This window comes from Cyanistes caeruleus, chromosome 3, assembly GCF_971803275.1.
Source record: "Cyanistes caeruleus chromosome 3, bCyaCae1.hap1.1, whole genome shotgun sequence".
In the NCBI taxonomy this organism is placed as follows: domain Eukaryota; kingdom Metazoa; phylum Chordata; class Aves; order Passeriformes; family Paridae; genus Cyanistes; species Cyanistes caeruleus.
In genome coordinates, this window is record NC_141703.1 from 97,484,343 (window position 1) to 97,501,828 (window position 17,486).

The following is a 17,486-nucleotide window of genomic DNA, read 5'->3' on the forward strand; positions in this document are numbered from 1 at the left end:
TTACTGCTTCCTGTTTTATTTACAGGAAATCCTCTGAAGGTTCAGTGAGGAAATTCTAGAAAGCTGGTATCATTGTGGCAGGTAGGAGATTTTAGCAGTGTGTGATTAACATGTGTTTTTGAGAATTTTACATGTTTGTTCTTCTTGTTTGCTTGTTGGTAAAAATTAAAATCTTCTGGTATTTCCCAGTCCTCATAAGTGTGTGTGTTGTTGTTGTTAAGTTGCATTGAAAATGAATTAATCAGAAGTACAAAGAAATAAATTTTATTTGAAAGAAGGTTATTTCAATATGCCTATCTTATCTCAAAGAGGTCACAGAGGAAAGTACATTGAGCAGCCACCAATCCTGATGGCTGTTTGCTGCAGGAGTGCTGTGATCAGGTTTCAACTTGAATGCAAAGCTCAAAGATGAGGAAATATTTGGATACCCTTTGGTCACTGAGTAACAGAAGAAAAAGCAAGCATGTGTTCTTTTCCTGTAGTGGCCAAATACTGCATTCTCCCTACCTTTATTTGAACTATTCAGTATGTCTTTGGAGATGCATTTTAGCACCTTGCCTTGCTCTCAGAAACCGTGGCTGAACTGCTTTCCAGTCAAGCCTGTGGTGATTCTGTATGAAATAATTCTCCTGAGAACTAGAGCATCAGTGACTAACATGACTCCAGTGATCTTAATTCTAGTTGTGCACTGTCTGTATACATAATTTCATATTGATATTTCACTACAAAGCCTCGGGGCACGATTTCTTGGTTGTGCCACTTACATCTGTGACAAACAGGAAAAGCATGTTTGTTCAGTACTTTGCTGTGTGACTCTAATTATCAGCATACACACTCTTTATTCCTGTAAAACCCCAGAACTGGCTGAAAAGACTGGCCAGAACCTACAGTCCTCACATTTTTCTACAGACCAGCATACATTTTTCTCTGATGAGAAGATCCAAAACTAAGGTTTGTGCTGAACATGAAAATTTTCAGCTAAGTAGCTGTGTATTTTGGAGCAGGGTTATGGGGCACAGCTGGAAGGTGGGAGGCACTGTGCCATGCAGCCCCCAAAGGCATCACAGAGGTACCACTGGAACCATGTCACTCTGAGCATCGCTGCCAATGAAAGGCAACTGTCAATTAAACATGGCAGATCCCTCCCTGTGTTTCTCTCAAGGGAAATACAGCACTGATTGCAGTTTCTGAAATTCAAACATCAGGCACGGTATATTGTGGTGATCAAGTTGGAAGTTGTAGGTAAATAAGCAAAAAATCCAGTAAAACATGATGTACCCCACTTGGCAATGCAGGGGGTGAAGAAGGTAGTTCCTGGCAATGGTTGCTGACATAGAACAAAATTATATGTTTATTTTACCATTGCATCTAGTTCTGTCTCAGATTTAATGTTTTCATGCCTCTGTTCTTTTTTTGTTTTGTTCTGGTTTTTTCTCCTAAAAGAATAGTGAGAATACATAAAACAATCATAAAACTAGATTTTCAGAAGAAATAATACTCAAAAATCTTTGGGATTTAAGATTCACATCTACCACAGATACAGTCTCACACACCAGTCAAAATTATTCATAATACTAAAAGGTCTGGGTAGCAAGCCTGGCTAAATCTGTGTCCTGTGTAGAAATGGTACCTACAGCTGCCTTTTGGGGAGTAAAAAAGGACTAGGGAAAATCCCTTAAAATCTTTTTAAGTAACTTGACTCATGAGATAATTTTTCCACTGGCATATGCTGTATTTTAGGATAATAAGACTGCATTCTTCCTCCACTCAGGTAATAGTTACAGTAAGGTTATGCTTTTTCTGCTATGCATGAGAGTTTGCAGTTCATTGTTGTCTGACAAAACAGAAGATATGATGAGTCTCCTCCTCCTTTGCATTCCTATCCTAGATTTCCATTTTTGAAAGGGTAAAAAGTGTGAAAAGTTCTCTATGTTGGCAGTATTTGCAAATGCAGTGAAGTTTCCCACCCCAGAAAGTCAAATGTTGCAGTAATCAGAAAAATATTTTAAAAAGTAAAGAAAATCAGGCTTGATGAGGGACATCTTATATCCTTTTACAAATTTTACTTGACCAGTTTTCCTTGGTGTCCCGTTCAGGAATGAAGAAGATTAATATTCCCTAGCCCTGCAACAACACTGAGAGTAAATACTTTCTATTTATTAAAAATAAAATATCAATCTGCAAGGGGCTACAAGGTAATGAGAGGGCCTCCACCATTATGTAATGCATAGGATCATATAATGGATGAGTTTAAGGCCAAAAAACTGCACCAGTCTGTTGCAAACAAAAAATGTGATAAAAAGGCCATTATCCTTAGCAAGCTGTAGAAAGGAAATTGTGATATGGGCATGTCTTTGATGTCCATTTATACAGGTCTTCTCCCCTGCTTTTACTTTGCCAGTTTGACATGAATCTAAACCAATGAAGAAATGGAAGGACAGAACATACCAGCTGTTATGATCTGTTTATTTCACATCAGTGCTACACTTTAGGGTAGGTTTTAGCTGAAAACTAATAAAGAAGACCATGATTACTAATTTTTATTCAGGAGAGTTAATGAATTCAAACACTACTTATTAATGGTAAAAAAATGATTTTGGGTAATATAAAACCCTTCTGAAGCAAAAGTGCTTGTCAATGGCTGTGGCAATTGGGCACCTTGGCCCCCAGACCGTTACCTGCCAATGTTTCTGCCCCATGGCTCAGCAGGCAGTGCTTTTCAGTTCAGAATGAAATTGGTTTGCAGAAAATTGGCTTACTTTGCATTGATAAGACTAAGGAAAGGTCATTTGGATTGTTCTGCCAGGTGAGCTGGAGAGGGCATCAGAATGTCTGAGAAGGCAGCTGCCCCTGGGTACTTACTACCAGCACAACAGCTTGTCTGAGCTTGGCCAAGAAGGTTGACATGATGACACTAAGTCAATGCAGTCAGTTCTTTAAAATATTAATTTTAAATTGCTCTTGTATGCCAGCAATGCCTAAGTTAAATTTTGAGGGAAATGAGATGCTGCCACTTGTATGAATTTGTGGAATGCACACCTTAATCATCTCGAGGGGCTGGGACAGAGCTTCCTGATGGTGTCTGTGGTGGCAAAGCTGTTTCAAGAAGTTCTGTCCTTCCCGACTGTTGCAGTGCTATGTCTTTTTTTCCTTTGATGGTACAACTGCTTGGCACTATGTGGGCATTGCAGCATGGCACTGTGAATGTTTGAACATGTAGGAAGTCACAGCTCAAAAGGCTTTTAAAGTCTAAGGTGGAAAAGATGTGGTTCAAGGTGTGGAAACAAGGTGTGAAGTTCAGATGGTAAGGTGGCAATGTGCTGATTTGAATGTGTAGGTGCTTACTTGGGATTTCTACATGAACAGATTAGAAGTTCAAAGAGCAGAGCTGTGTGTTATAGTCCTGATTAAACTGAATGGACACTCTTGCTATCCCGAGAGATTCATATGACAGAAAAGTCATGAAAGAGTCATTGGCACAACTGCAAGAGCATTTTTTTGTCAGGGATAAAGGAGGGCAGAAATATACTTGTAGACTGGGTTAAATTTATTCATTTGTACTTATGGGCTTTAGGTTTTACAGAACAGGAAGAAGTAACAGGACTGTTTTCCAAGCATTGTATCCTCCTGTGTCATTTCCCACCTGGGCATGATGAAGTAATACACTGGAGCAAAGAGAACAAAAAAGTGCACAGTTACTACCAGCAGAAGGATCAGCTGGAAGAACAAGATCCACATTACAGACTCAGAGCACACCTTTTCCAGGAGAACATCCCTAGTGGAAATGCCTCCTTGAAACTTAACCTGACCATGAGCTCTGATACCTGCTACCTGGGAACAGCACAAGATGGAACAAAAGTGGAAGTGCTGCTATGCATGAGAGCTCAGTAAGACATCAAAAACTGCTGGATTGCACCACCACAAATTGGATGCCAACAACAGATTTCCTTGTGTTGTTTTTCCCCAAGGAATCAAAATCCTCCAACCCAGCAGAGCACCTTTTGGTGTTACAAAGCAATTTTTTTTTTCCTCTGGTGAAATGTTGTAAAATGGATTTGAAAATTTTGGTGCAGCACTTGTTTTCATAACCTACCGCCCTCTGATTTCTAAGGGGTAATTTTGTGGTACACATAATGTGGCTTCTCAGAACAATACAAATATTGGCATTGTAAGTAGCTGTGCTTTTTCTGAAATCAAACACAGACTAAGTTTAATTCTCAGCTGTATTTATTCTCCCCAATGGTATTTCAAAAGAGCAATCACTTCAAGTTAAAAACTATTTTGTAAGTAGTAGGATTTATTTTTTTTTAATTATTTTTTTTTTCATCTACAGTTCCTTCTTCTTATGTACTGGAATACAACAAGACAAACACAGAAAGGAGACTGAAGTGCCATGCCTTTCTCACTTATCCAGCACCAAATATATCTTGGGTAGAAGGCAGTATATCTATCTAAGAGACAGACTGGGAGGAAACTAGGAGTGGAGTTCTCTATTCTCTTAGAAGTGACAAGGACATTATAAACATTACAGATACTACTGTCATATTCATTTCCATCATGAAGTGTGGGCTGCTTAATGGAAGATGCAAGATAGGAATGAAATCTCTTCCTGCATTGTTACTGAATTTCACAGCTGGTTTCAGAGTCAAACTAAAGACAATCTTTCTGCAGTGGGGCAACATAGATATGGGACAGTGCAAAAGGATATTTGAAATTTTTTTTGAAATGCTTTTCTCTTTGAAAGGCATTTGTTAGGATTACAAGGCAGCATTACAAGTTCCTTCCAAGAAGTAGGAATGAGAGGGGCTAGCTCACCCTTCTATAAGTTGCCTTTATTCTTAATATCTTCTCTATATCAGTTTCACATTTTAAGAGATGCCAAATAAACAAACTTTACCCTCTATCAATAAAAGAATTTTGCTTATTGGACAAAATACATGGAGGCCTTAGAGAGTATGTGGGTTCTGTGAGGGAGGTGAAAGTTTTCCTGCTGCTCTAGCTGAGTATGATCTTTACTCTGTCCATTTCCAATTTTTTTGCCAGACTTTTATTGGTACTGCTTGATCTTTTCATTGTACTTCTCTTCACGTACATCCTTAAGTACCAGTCTGAGTTCTGGGGTGAATGGGAATGGAGAGTAGCAAACAGTTTGCATTTTAGCAAACAGCAGCTCATTTTCATAGTTAAGGAAAAGCAGGACTATGAAATTTCAACTCTGCTTTGTCTTCCTCCTGATTTTCATTGGAAATTCAGTTCAAATGAATAATTGGTGCTTTTCAACCTCTCCTGTTTCTTAGGAAATATTTTTAATTGAAAGAAGAGCAATGCAAGAACAGTTCCCTTGTGAGATGTGCATGGATGGTTCCATCACCCTGATTACCCCCTGAAGGGTACCCAGACTCTCTCAGTTCCTAACCCACTGTATAAGCTCCAGAACAAGAGTGCAGTTTTTAATTTCCATGAAATAGTTTACAATATGGAAGGTTTCAAGTATGGCATCATAGTAGCCAACAAGTGCACTGTGTCTGTTTTGTTATTTATGCCTCTGATCCACAAGAAGTACATTTCATTACACATGTATTTGCATTTCCCTGCATCCATCTAAACCCTCAGCAGAATATTTGGGAAACAAACTGCTTTCTTTTTGTTTCTATAATAGCAGCGTGGGGTACAATTTTGGGTTTTTTTGTCTTCATGATTTTTCAGCCCCACACATCTCTTCGTTAAACCCCCCCACAGAAAGCAAGTGTAGTTATACTGTATCAAAATAATCTATTATCTTCTGCTCCAGCTGACTGCCATCCACCACTGCTGTCAAAGCCTGCTGTCAAATCAGTAGTTGTACTATGATGTTAATTTGTCTTGTATTAGTATTTTATATATTGGGTATTAATTCCACTTACCTGCCTTCTCCTTCCCTTTCCTGTTTTTTAAAGCTATTAATTAATTGTTAAATGTTCAACATAGACAAGTAAAGTATTTAAGTTCACCACAGCTAAAAGTTATTTCTAGCTACATATAATCTTCTTATTCTTTTAGTTAAATTACATTGTGTTTTATCATTTTGCTTCAGATGTGCTGGTATCTGATCAGTTGCATTTTCTCTCTGCTCCCAGCATGTGAAATTTCCTGCTGTTTTACACAGTAACCTGGACTAGACTGAATCACTATTATGAGGGCCCTTAATTAGGGGAAAAATAGTAAAAAAAAAAAGATTTTCATAAATATTCCCAATACCAATTAGATTTTTTAGGGTAAAATAGGTTTGTTTTTAAAATCTTCAGATGCTTCTAGAAACATACTGTGATATTTGAATACAATATCAAAGTAGTGAAATATGTTTTTGTATTTGTTTATGGTAGAATCAAACCTCAGGAAAAAAATCAGAAAATGTCTAAATAACCTTAACAGTACTTTCCAAAAAAAAAGTGCAGAGAGTTCTTTATCTGTTTCAGACCACCTGTTTAATGTGGAAGGAGGTAGCACCATAATTCCTTGTGAACAGGGCAATGACACTGCAAGCACTGATTGGTTTCAGTGTTGTCTGGACATTACACAGAAATGCAGTGACCTCATCCTGGCCTCTTTCAGTAGCACACCTCACTCTCACCAGCCTCAAATCCAGGTTAAGGAGAATTACTTTTCACTGATGTTGGATCATCTTGCTGCAGGTGACAGTGGAGAATATCTGTGTAATATTTCAACACCTCCCTGCACAAAACTTGCTGTGAGAACTTTGCACATTGTTAAGTTGCTGCTCCTTCCTTTCAGAAGATGAGGACAGATAGGACAATGCACAGCCAAAGAGTCAAACAGAAATCTATACAATACTGAGAAAAAACATCTTTGTGTGATGGGTACATTTGGGAAAGAGATACATATTTTATTTTTGTTGGCTCAGGGGGATAAAAAAAGTTACTGAAGATGTGTTTATTTAAAGACTAGAAGTTTTTCAGTCAGCAGCTTATTGTGGCAAAGGTTACAAAATCAGTGGCTGCCTTCAGTTGCTACCAACTGCTCTCATAACTGAGGTCATAGCTGGGCTCTCAGAATTCTGTCCTAAAAGCTCTGCTGACAGCAAACACAGCTTTAAATGTAGCAGAAAGATGATGGGAAGCCCAGAGCATGTGGTGTAAGTTTGGCTGCAGAAGAAATCTTATTGAGAATATGGAGCTGTTATTTTTAAAGCTTTAGTATTACGCACCAGGCCTTTTTTAGGCCTGGGGATATATATGTTTAAATGCATTCCTGTGTTTTTATGAGCTATAGTAAATTCCCAGCTGTGAAATCTTAGTTACAGTTATTTCATTGTCAGTAGCACATACAGCAGTAGCACACAGACATTTCACACAATTAAATACAGTCACCTAAAAGACTGAGAAATAATATAGGGCTCCTTTCCTAAACAAGGAAGAGAACTTGAAGCAAGGCACTAAGACATAAAAAATAGAGGCAATATAACAGAAAAGGGGGTGGAATAAGTAATAACAACTACAGATGAGCACCTTTGTAGCTTTCAGCACAGCCTGAAAGCAGAGAAGCAGCTGAAGACAGTAGGGAGTGGGCTAGACCATGTTGGATAACAGTCATGGCACAGCAGCTCCTGAGCCACCAGGAGGATTTCCAAGGTGCACTGGAAAGAAGGCTTTTGAGAGGGAAAAAGATGAATTTACAATCATCTCTCCTGCATAAGGAAGGGTTGCTGCTCTTCTAAAGGAATTGACAAGATGTGAACATAGGCATGGGGTTACAGAGCCATGGTAAAGACAATGACTAGATTAAATGCTCTGTCTTAGCAGCTCTCATTTTTTAGCTGTTTTCCAGAGTTTTATAGGATATTTCCAGAGGAATACAGAATTTTTCAAATTCTTTGGACAAGACACAGCAGGGGAAAGATAGCCTGAGGTAGAAGAACCATACAGTTCTTCTGACAGTTTGGTGCTGTGCAGAGGTTTCTTCTAGCTGGGCTTTGATCTCCTGTGGAATCCATGGTTATCACTCATCTCAGGATTTCCTGTGTCCACCTGGATTGCATGGTTGCACTATGAGGCTGGGCATTGTTTCAGATTAAAGTTGCAAAGATTTTGCAGCCAGAGTAATGAAATTTCTGATCCAGGCTGGAGAACATTTACAGAGCTGCTCTACTGTAAATCCCCAGTGCTGTTAATGGCACTGAGCACTGCCCCTGGACAAAGTGTTCAGCACACTGGGCAGCTGATTTGTTTTAAATGGGACTTGTATTAAGAAGTTGTCAAATCCTATCCCATGAGCACACATGGAATTTGCTGTCTGCACAGTTAAGTAAAATAATCTGCTTTTGGCTGTTCACACTTAAGTCTGTAAAGTATCAATCACTTCAATGTCTTATTTGTCAGGTAACCTGAACATTGTTGTGCTTGTCTCAGTTTTCTTTTAATCTTTCTTTCTCCCTAAATCATACCTTTTAGATTATAAGAAAAAAATATTTAGATTATTAGAAAAAAAATCATAGCTTTGATAAATTTATTGAACAATAGTGAATATTTGAGATATAAAGAACTTCTGTTTTGTATTTGTATTTTTAAAGAAAATTCAGGTAACATCTGGATAATTGTGCTAGGAGTGCTTGGTGGCAACAGTAGTACATTGCTATCTCAAGGTATGTACAATCATTAGAATACTTATTTTTTAAGGTGCTGTGGATACCAAGCCCTTCATGATTTGAATGAGGGTTTGAGCCAAACTCTTCTATTTTGAAAAAATTGGTAATTAGTAGCTGTAGCTAGACAATTATGATTAAACAACTACACTTGTTAGCATTGTTTGCTAGGCTGATCTTTTGTTTTAAGAAAAAGGGAAGACAGTCCCAATGTGAACAGGCTGTCTGGACAAGGGCCACCAGGAGTGAAATCAGAAGAACTGAGCAGTAAGTGGGGAAAGGTAATTCTGGCAGTGGGAGGTTGAAACCCATTGACCACCTCCTCAAAAGGGACCCCCAGTTGAAATTAAATGGAAAAACCTAAATCCAGACCTCAACTGTTTGACCAAAATATAAATTGTATTTTCACAGGTTTTTGTTCATACAAAAAAGACTGAAAATGTAGGAAGATAAGTTTCAGCATAAATAAATTGTTCTCATTCTTGCTATTTTGTAAGTCCGAAGGCCCTCCGTGGTGCATTTATGCAACAGTATTTTGGTTATAACAATGTCAACAAGTCCTTCCTTTGATCAGATACACTTCTGTGCTTTAGAGAAGGATGAAAGAGTTGGTTACCCCTCACAAATATTTTCTGCTAACTTGCTTAAAGAACGATTGAATTGCTGTATTTTCTTACTTGTCTTTAAGACTGAAAATAATCCATATCAAAATGGGAAGTTTCTCAAACAATGCTCTTACTTTAGGTCTTCATTAGGCCCCAAATTACTGTTTGATTGTGTCCAATGTCAAAGCCTATGTTTGAAAAGTGATACTAAATTGCTTTGTGTAGTAGATCATTGGAACTATATAGTCCCTGACCTCATCTCTCTGCACAGCTCTCCTCTTTACTGGAGTACAACTTCACGTGGATGCATTTTATTCTCATGTGTTTGCAATAGGTTGGCTCTGTCTTAGAATAGTCTGTCTCTTTCCTTTGCAATTGAAGTGAGTATCCTTAAAAATCCAAACTTTAATTCTTAGTCCATCCTTCTGTGCCTGACCCTACCCATGGAGAGATTTACCTTCAAACTCCCTGTGTCTGAAGGTTTTGTCACAGTCTGGGTTTGGTAAGATTCGGGAGACATTTTATTGATGGGTACCATGGGGTACAGCAAAAACACATGAGAAAGAGAACTCTGATTATGCTTCAGTCTTTTTTCATTTTTCTCTCTACATAGAGATTCACTTGCTTATTAAACAATTGTAACATGCTTTAGAGATGATAATATACTTTGAGATGCAGTTGTCTAAAAAATTTAAGCAAGATTAAGTTATCTTAAGACCTGTTGAGCCCTCAAACATATGATCAGAGGAAGTGGAGCAGTTTACAGGTTAACTCAGCTCTGGTTATATTGATGGAGGACAAGAAGGAGAAAACAGGAATTAATTCTGCACTGTCATGTGGATGCTTATTTTACTCAAATAATGCTAAAATGGAAAATGCTGACTTATCTTTAGAACCTTGTTCTGTTCCCACTAGGGGATTAATTTTACACATCAGTAGTTCTTACGAGTATTTTTATTTTGTCTAGAAAAAAAGGAAGAGAAGAATCATATGAACACCTTGACATACAGGAAGAAAATAGCTCTCTGCACACAGATACTACTGAGATTGGTGATGAAAAGAACAAAATGTTCCTTCACCTTCCCCTTTGAGTTACAATAAGAAACACATGGAAATGTGATTTTCTGAGCAACAGTAATGGACAAACGTGGAGGAAAAAAAGTCAATGGACACTTGTATGTGAAAAGTCATGTAGCAGGGCATATTACCCTCCACATGAGCTTATCTATTGCTTGTTAACTGGTGAATTAATTCAAACCAGGCAAAGCTGTCTTGTAGTGGGTTATTTTGGCACCATGGGATTACCATTGGCCTGGCATCTCCCAGCTGACAATAAGCATCTTACTGTGAAAGTGAGATCTGGAAAGAGAAACTGGGTTTCTGACTGACAGGCACCTACCTTTACAAACTATATAAGCTGCATCAAGCTTTCACAAAGCAGAAATCTTCTGCACATTTTCCTGGAAACATGTGGTTTCTTGTCAGAGCAGGAAGGCCTGCTTTGCAGTTACTCCTCTGGAGGCTGAGTATTTCATTTATTAGTTTTAATATAGGTACCATAATATCATGCAGTGTTTTATGTAATATACTAGTATTTCTTTTGCTTTATACTGTGTCATAAGTAACTCTGATTAAGACCTTTCATTTGTTATCTCCTGTCTGTTCCATTTTATAAGTAGATCTAATCTGCCATCCTTAGAACTTGCAGGCCAGAGTGATTTCTTAAATTTAAGGCAGGGCTTGTCTGAAGCTCCCACTCATCCTGTGACAAGTCAGCATGCAAAACTGGATTTCCTAAAGGGACAAAGAAGTTTCCAGAAAAGAAGAAATCCCTAAATTTCAAGGTTGGCATTTTTATTTTTTTTTCAGGATGAGGACAAGAGAGCTCACTGGTTTTCATTTCATTTAGTATTTTATTTTAAAGCAAAGACCACGTCTGCTATCCACAGCAGCAAGTCCGAGCCCAGCAGAGTGTGCTGGGCTGGCAGTGGCGGGGGGAGCAGAGAAATGTCAGAGTGGGAACAGCTGTGGGGAACAAAACAGTGGCAAACTGAGGTGTGAGGAGCTGAATGCTGCCAAGCTCAGCCTAGTACAGCAGTCTGGAAAATGGGCACTGTAACATGGATGATCCAGCCTTCTGGGGTTTGTCTGTCATTGTTTTCCATTGTCCTGGGCTCAGGGATAGGAAATGTTAGCTGTGGGAGCCTCCCCCACCATCTTGTTTTAGTCCTGGGGGGCACATGGTGTGTGGGAATGGTTGCCACCTTGTCTTTGTCTGGAAAAACTTGTGGAGCTGGCAGCACTGGAACAGTTGCCATCTTGTCCTTGTCCCAGAGAACCACATGGACATGACCTACAGGGAGTGTCCACCATCTTTGTCACAGCTGCCACATGGAACTCAGCTGAGACCATGAACACCTCTTTGTGGGTAAAACATCTTCTCTTTTTGTATATTTTTGATATTAATATTGTTGCTTTTTGCTTTCAGTAAATTATCTCAACCCACGGTCTCTGCTTTTGTCTCTCTCTTACCAGAAAGCGGTGGGGGAAAGGGGAGCAGCTACTTTGGAGTTTATGAGTATTTTCTGACTGGTGTTAAACCACCATGGACCAGTTTCCTATTTAAAGGCAGAAAAGATCTAAGAGCTCTGTTTCTGAGCCACAGAGAGGTGTGTCTTGACACAATCTCCTGTGTCTGTCCTGTAGCTGACAAAGAGAAGTCCCTTGACTCATGGTAGTGGAAGCTTATAAATTGACTGTTCATATTTACTTTCCCTTCTCCTCCAAAACTCAGGGCTTTGCGGGCAGGACAAATGCAAGCTGGGTTATCCTGGCTTCAAGGGCTGTCCCCTTCCACAGGTTTAACCTATGCTGCTGTCCTGGTTCCAGCCAGGGCAGGGTTATTTTTTTGCAATAGCCATGAGGGGGCATGACCAGAACCCTAGTGTTATTTGATACCACCTTACTTCACTGGGGGGTTGGGGTGGGGACAGGGACTCCCTTTGGGGTAAAAAGGATTCCTTCAAGGACGGGTCCATGGTGAGCATTTCTGCATGTGCATCACCCTCTCTTTTGTACACTTATTTTATTAATATTGTTGCTATTAGTATTCATTTTCTTATCTCATTGCTGGTTCCAGGAAATTGTTCTTAGGCTGTGATCTTTCACCTTTTGTGCTTTCAACTCCCAACTCCATTCCAGGAGTGGGAAGGCGGAAAGGAGGGAGAGCAAGAGAGTGGCAGTGTGGTTTGAGAGAGTGAACTGAGAAGTACTGTTCATAAACCAGGACAGCTGCTTTAACAATCTGCATATGAAATACGTGAGGCTGTGAAGCATGACTGGATTTGCCCTTAGTTTTGATTTTGTCAGGGATCTGCCAATTAGGATTTTTTCCAACATAAAGAAGTTGGCTGTTGGTGAGATGTAATCTTCTATTGATCCCTGAGGCTTGGCAAAATAGAAACACAAATAAATGAATGAAATATGCTGTACAATCTATTTGGATTTTCACTTGATGTTTATTTCTGTAAGTGCTTATTTTTTCATACATCTGCTTTCAGTTGTGCCTGATTATGTCAAGTATTTTCTCATATCTGTCAGCTTGGACTTTTTTATTCCTCTTCATGAACCTGAAATGCAATTGAGATAGTATGTAACTGTTAAAAAATAGAAGTGTGGAGGGGTTTTAGTGTAAGTTCACAAATAAGTGACAAAAGCTTCACTAATGCTTCTTGTTCCCTGGTATTACTAGTTTGTATCTGAAATAGACTAGCAGCAATCTAGCCAACATTTGCCATCTTATTCCAGCTAACAATGCAGGTATCCTGTCCTCATTCTAAATTATATAGATCCTTTTGAAGGCAGAGGACTTCTACAACCCTTTTTCAATACATGGTGGTGCTCTGAACGACAGTCCCCAGAGTATCCAGGAAATGGGTACTGGTAGCAGTAGACAAGGTATTTCTAATACTACAGGGTCAAAGTGATCTCTAAAGTGTCCTCTCCACAGAGGAGATGTCATGATTTTTGGGACAGCAGTCTCCACCTAAATGTGTTTCCTGGCAGCTTCTGCCATCACTGCCACAAAACCCTTCTTGTGGAGCTGCCACCTCTGCATGTACCACTGAGCTCATCTTTGGCAATGCAACACTCTGCTACATTTCCAGAGCTGCAATCAGTGTTAGCAAACAGCATCTGACCAGTAAAATCAAGGGCAGAGTGAAACAAAAAAAATGTAGAAACCCAAGAATTTATCCTAGTCTACACTACTTTCAGAGATGTAGCAGATACAGAACATCCACTACTGTGTGTTAAACACATCTACCCCATGCCGTATGACCATACCTTTTTCATTCCAATATCTCTTGACTTGCTCCTCAGCTTATTAACTTGAGATTCAGCTATTTCAGCCCTTTCTTCAGCATCATCCAGATCATGTTGCTGTTTTCTGTACTTCGAGAGGTACAGATTGGCTTGAGCTTCCTGGTGAGAAAAAAGAATGTAGCTGATTTCCTCCTGTCCACATGAAACAAAGCTTTTAATTTCAAGTGGGATGGAAAGTGCTCAGCATGAGTAGGTAACAGCTGTATGGGCACCACTTGCCTCCTGCAGAACTGAGATTGTTGTTGTTTTACAGAGCTGGTATTTCTAACGGCATTTTCCACATTAAGTGAACTGAGAGGCTCTCAACATGTCTTCTGAGGGGCTAGGAGGAAAAAAACTCCTTTCTATTCTTTCCTTTCCTCCCCTTCTCTTGCAAATTTTACTGCAGTCTTAGGATAAAATTGAGTACTTTTTCTTAAATATAGTCAACACATATGCTATATATTTTAATTTATATATAATATAAATACAGTTTTATAAGCAGGGCTCACATAGATTTGAAAAGAAATATTTATGTGTATTTGTACTAGAAGTTTCTATGTATAAAAGATTTTGGGTTTGTAACAATACATCTCTCAAAGTTAAAAAGGCCCAAATTGTTACTTACAGCTTCCTCTGCTTGGTGCTTGTAACTCTTCACTTTTAATTGTAGCTTGTCAATCAGATCCTGCATCCTGGCAAGATTCTTCTTATCTTCTTCTGACTGTATCAAAACACCATTAATTGAGTTGATAGAGTAAAAAGGCTTAAAGCATCTCCCACAATCCAATAATTATGGATGCCATACATATTTTAGAAACTTATAGCTCAAGGCACTAGTTAGCCATGTCCTGTGTACACATGAGAAAAATTTCTATGTCATCACTGAAGATGTGTGGAGGGTGAAGACTGAGAGTACCCTTCTCATGTATAGATGTGTAAATATAAATGTATATAAATAAAGATATATATGTGCACACACTTTCAGAGGTGTGCAGATACAGGCAGAGTTCCTTGCTCAGGGGTGAGGAGCACGCTTGTCATTATGAAGCGTGTCATTATATATTGAAGCAGATATGGCTGAGCCTAGAACTATGTAATTTGCATAATTTGAAGTTTGATTCGCAGGCATTCCTGGTAAAAAAAAAAGCCTAGTTTTAAGCTGTCACACTCCATAAGCAAAGGGACCAGCTAATTCTGCACACTGTATTCAAACAAACCGACCTTCAGCTTCTACATACAAAATTCAAAGTAAAACAACAGGTAGGAGGCTAAATAATCTCCTAAGGCAGATGGATGGATTTATCTCCTTAATGCTGCTCAAAGCAAAAGGATAAGTGCTCCATGCTGCAGGCCTTTTTTGAAGGGCAAGCAGCATGAGCAGCTGTTAGCAAACCTGCAGGAGGCTCAAGACTAGACCCTGCTGCTCAATAATAGGTGACAGAGCCCTGGTACTCGGCAACCCTACACTGAGCAGGGCATTAGAGTCACCTGAGTCCTTCTGGCTCCTTTTAGCAACAGCAGCACAGCTGAGAGAGAGAGAGCTGGGCTCTTTCTTCCCCTGCATTGTAAATAGTCATTGGAGCCTGTTCCATATTAATACTGTGCTAAAACTGTCCAAATCCCAGCAACAGAGGCTTTCTAACATTAGTTACAGCAAATCAGGCAAGAGGATGATGATCACTGGCACAGATTGCCCAGAGAAGCTGCGGATGCTCTGTCCCTGGAAGTGTTCAAGGCCAGGTTGGATGGGGCTCCGAGCAGCCTGGTCTAGTGGAAGGTGTCCCTGCCCATGGAAGGGGTGTTGGAATGAGATGATCTCCAAGGCCCTTTCCAACCCAAAGCATTCTGTGATGGATGCCCTAGGGAGATGTTCCTCCTGTGCCTAAAGCTTCCTGCAGTCAGAAAGCTCTGACTGAGGCCACTCTTCATCCATTACTGTAATGCTGAGGCTGTTCATGACATTTCTTGCAGTGACAAAACCTGGTGGTTACTGCATACCTGGTAAGTCAGCTCCTTTATGCGTCTCTCAAACTTGCGGGCTCCCTTTTGGGCATCCGAGTTGCGACGGAGTTCAGTCTCAAGTTCGTTCTCCAGCTCGCGAACCTGCAAAAAAGGAACACCTTTATGCTACATATATGCAAAGCAGCAGATAATTTGGTCCACAGTTCAGGAAACACTGACTTGCTAGGTATCTCCATAGAGTCAAATTTCAGGAAGAGATCAAAATGTCACCTTTCTATTCTTTTTTCACAGAAGTATTCCAGCTGCACCATCAGTCATAGGTGCAGACATGTGCAAAGGCCAAAAACGTGTAAACAAGTAAGCACTGGGAGAGGCTTTTGCTGATTTTAGGTGCTGGGGCTTTTAATTCTTTTTTAATCAAGGGCTTTATTCATCTGCTGGTCAGTAGCTGGATACTGAAGGGGAAGCATGCCTCCAAGAACTGCTCACCTGCATTTTTGAAACAGAGGAAAGTGTCCATACTACCTATTCTTGGCCTCTGTGAACTTATCAGGCAGCACTGAGCTACTGATCTGGTGCCAAGTCTGTAAGCAGAAGGCAGTGGTCTGAAGTTGGATCACAAACTTACCCTGGATTCCAGTTTTTGGATCTGCTTCTTGCCACCTTTCAGAGCTATTTGTTCTGCTTCATCCAGTCGTTTCTGGAGGTCTTTAATGGTTTGCTCCATGTTCTTCTTCATTCTCTCTAAATGAGCACTAGTATCCTGCTCCTTTTTGAGCTCCTCAGCCATCATTGCTGCCTGAAAAACAGACACATTTTACAGGAAGTCCCATATGCTTTTGTCTTATGTTTCAGAATAAATGGTGGAAGATCAGTCCTGAACTATCCCTTATCTGGATAATTCACTGTAGCCAAAGGTCCACAGAATTCCTTCTGTGTGCATATCTCACCCAGACAGAGAAAATGGAAGGACAGAAAAACCTTGGAGGCCTTTTTTTCCCCCTCTCCGTTCTAATGCTTTTATTTCAGATTCCACCTGTCTTTTTTTTCTTATTTTTTTATGCCTGTCCTATACCACTAGGGTTCTCATTTACAGTGCCTACAAGTAACATTCACTGTGACATTTGCTACACTACAGTGTCCTTAGATGCTGTGTTGTGAAAAGAAGTGAACAAGGAGCCAGCCTACTTACATCTGTGATTGCTTTCTTGGCTTTTTCTTCTGCATTCCGGCACTCCTGGAGTGATTCTTCCACTTCATTCTGCATCTGGGAAATGTCACCCTCCAGCTTCTTCTTTTGATTGATCAGGCTTGTGTTCTTTTATTAAGTTTTCCCCAAATGAATAGTGGAAAAGGAGGAAAAGTGATGATTAGAGGCAATTCCTTTAAATACCATAGCACACCAAGGCTTCCTGATTTTTGCCACTTCTGGATTATTCAGAGGAATATTTGGGAATGGAGACCCAGGTATGTGGTAAGGGCTGCCTTGACTAGCATAGGTAGCTTCAGACTGAAGAAATATTAAAAAAACTCTCAAAGCTGTAAATATTCAGATTTTGATTCAGATGAAGTAATAAGAAGTAGGCCGGAATAGAATAAATGAAGCTGTTCATTTTGGTAAATTAATGATCCTTAATTAGCCAGTGAGGTGACTAAAATGACATTACCAATGGCCTGTAGAAAATACTGCAAAACATTGCCAACCTGTAGCACATTTTCATTTCTTTGTGATTATTATTTGGTGAAGAGAAGGTTTGGGTTTTAGTAAAAAGTGCTGCCAGGTCAGGACAGGCCCCTCCATGGCACCCTAGAAATGGTGTCCACCTGGACAACACCCCAAGGCTGATCTCAATGGAGACCTGCAGGCACAGAGAGCACTTTGCTGCAGGTGGATCCTGTGGTCCTGCATCATCTCC

At 39.8% G+C, this 17,486-nt stretch overlaps 2 protein-coding genes across 3 annotated transcripts in view; one reads left to right on the forward strand and one right to left on the reverse strand.

The window, feature by feature from the left end:
- The first annotated feature begins 22 nt into the window (after nucleotides 1-22).
- On the forward strand, nucleotides 23-6,822 carry HHLA2 (HHLA2 member of B7 family). Its single transcript, XM_086883275.1, is given in 6 exon segments — nucleotides 23-81; nucleotides 2,402-2,493; nucleotides 3,575-3,881; nucleotides 4,332-4,528; nucleotides 4,531-4,595; nucleotides 6,461-6,822. Coding segments are annotated over 5 exon segments (951 nt in total). The 5' UTR covers nucleotides 23-81; nucleotides 2,402-2,429; the 3' UTR covers nucleotides 6,779-6,822.
- A 5,919-nt stretch (nucleotides 6,823-12,741) lies between these two features.
- The window catches only part of MYH15 (myosin heavy chain 15), a 45,670-nt gene continuing 40,925 nt past the window's right edge, over nucleotides 12,742-17,486 (reverse strand). For both annotated transcript variants that reach the window (XM_023943060.2, XM_023943070.2), the window contains exons 38-43: nucleotides 16,763-16,888; nucleotides 16,199-16,369; nucleotides 15,607-15,711; nucleotides 14,234-14,329; nucleotides 13,588-13,725; nucleotides 12,742-12,872 (exon numbers count right to left, since the gene is read on the reverse strand). In XM_023943060.2, coding sequence (XP_023798828.1) covers nucleotides 12,855-12,872; nucleotides 13,588-13,725; nucleotides 14,234-14,329; nucleotides 15,607-15,711; nucleotides 16,199-16,369; nucleotides 16,763-16,888 — 654 coding nt within the window. In that variant the 3' untranslated portion in view covers nucleotides 12,742-12,854. The remainder of the gene's footprint in view (nucleotides 12,873-13,587; nucleotides 13,726-14,233; nucleotides 14,330-15,606; nucleotides 15,712-16,198; nucleotides 16,370-16,762; nucleotides 16,889-17,486) is intronic.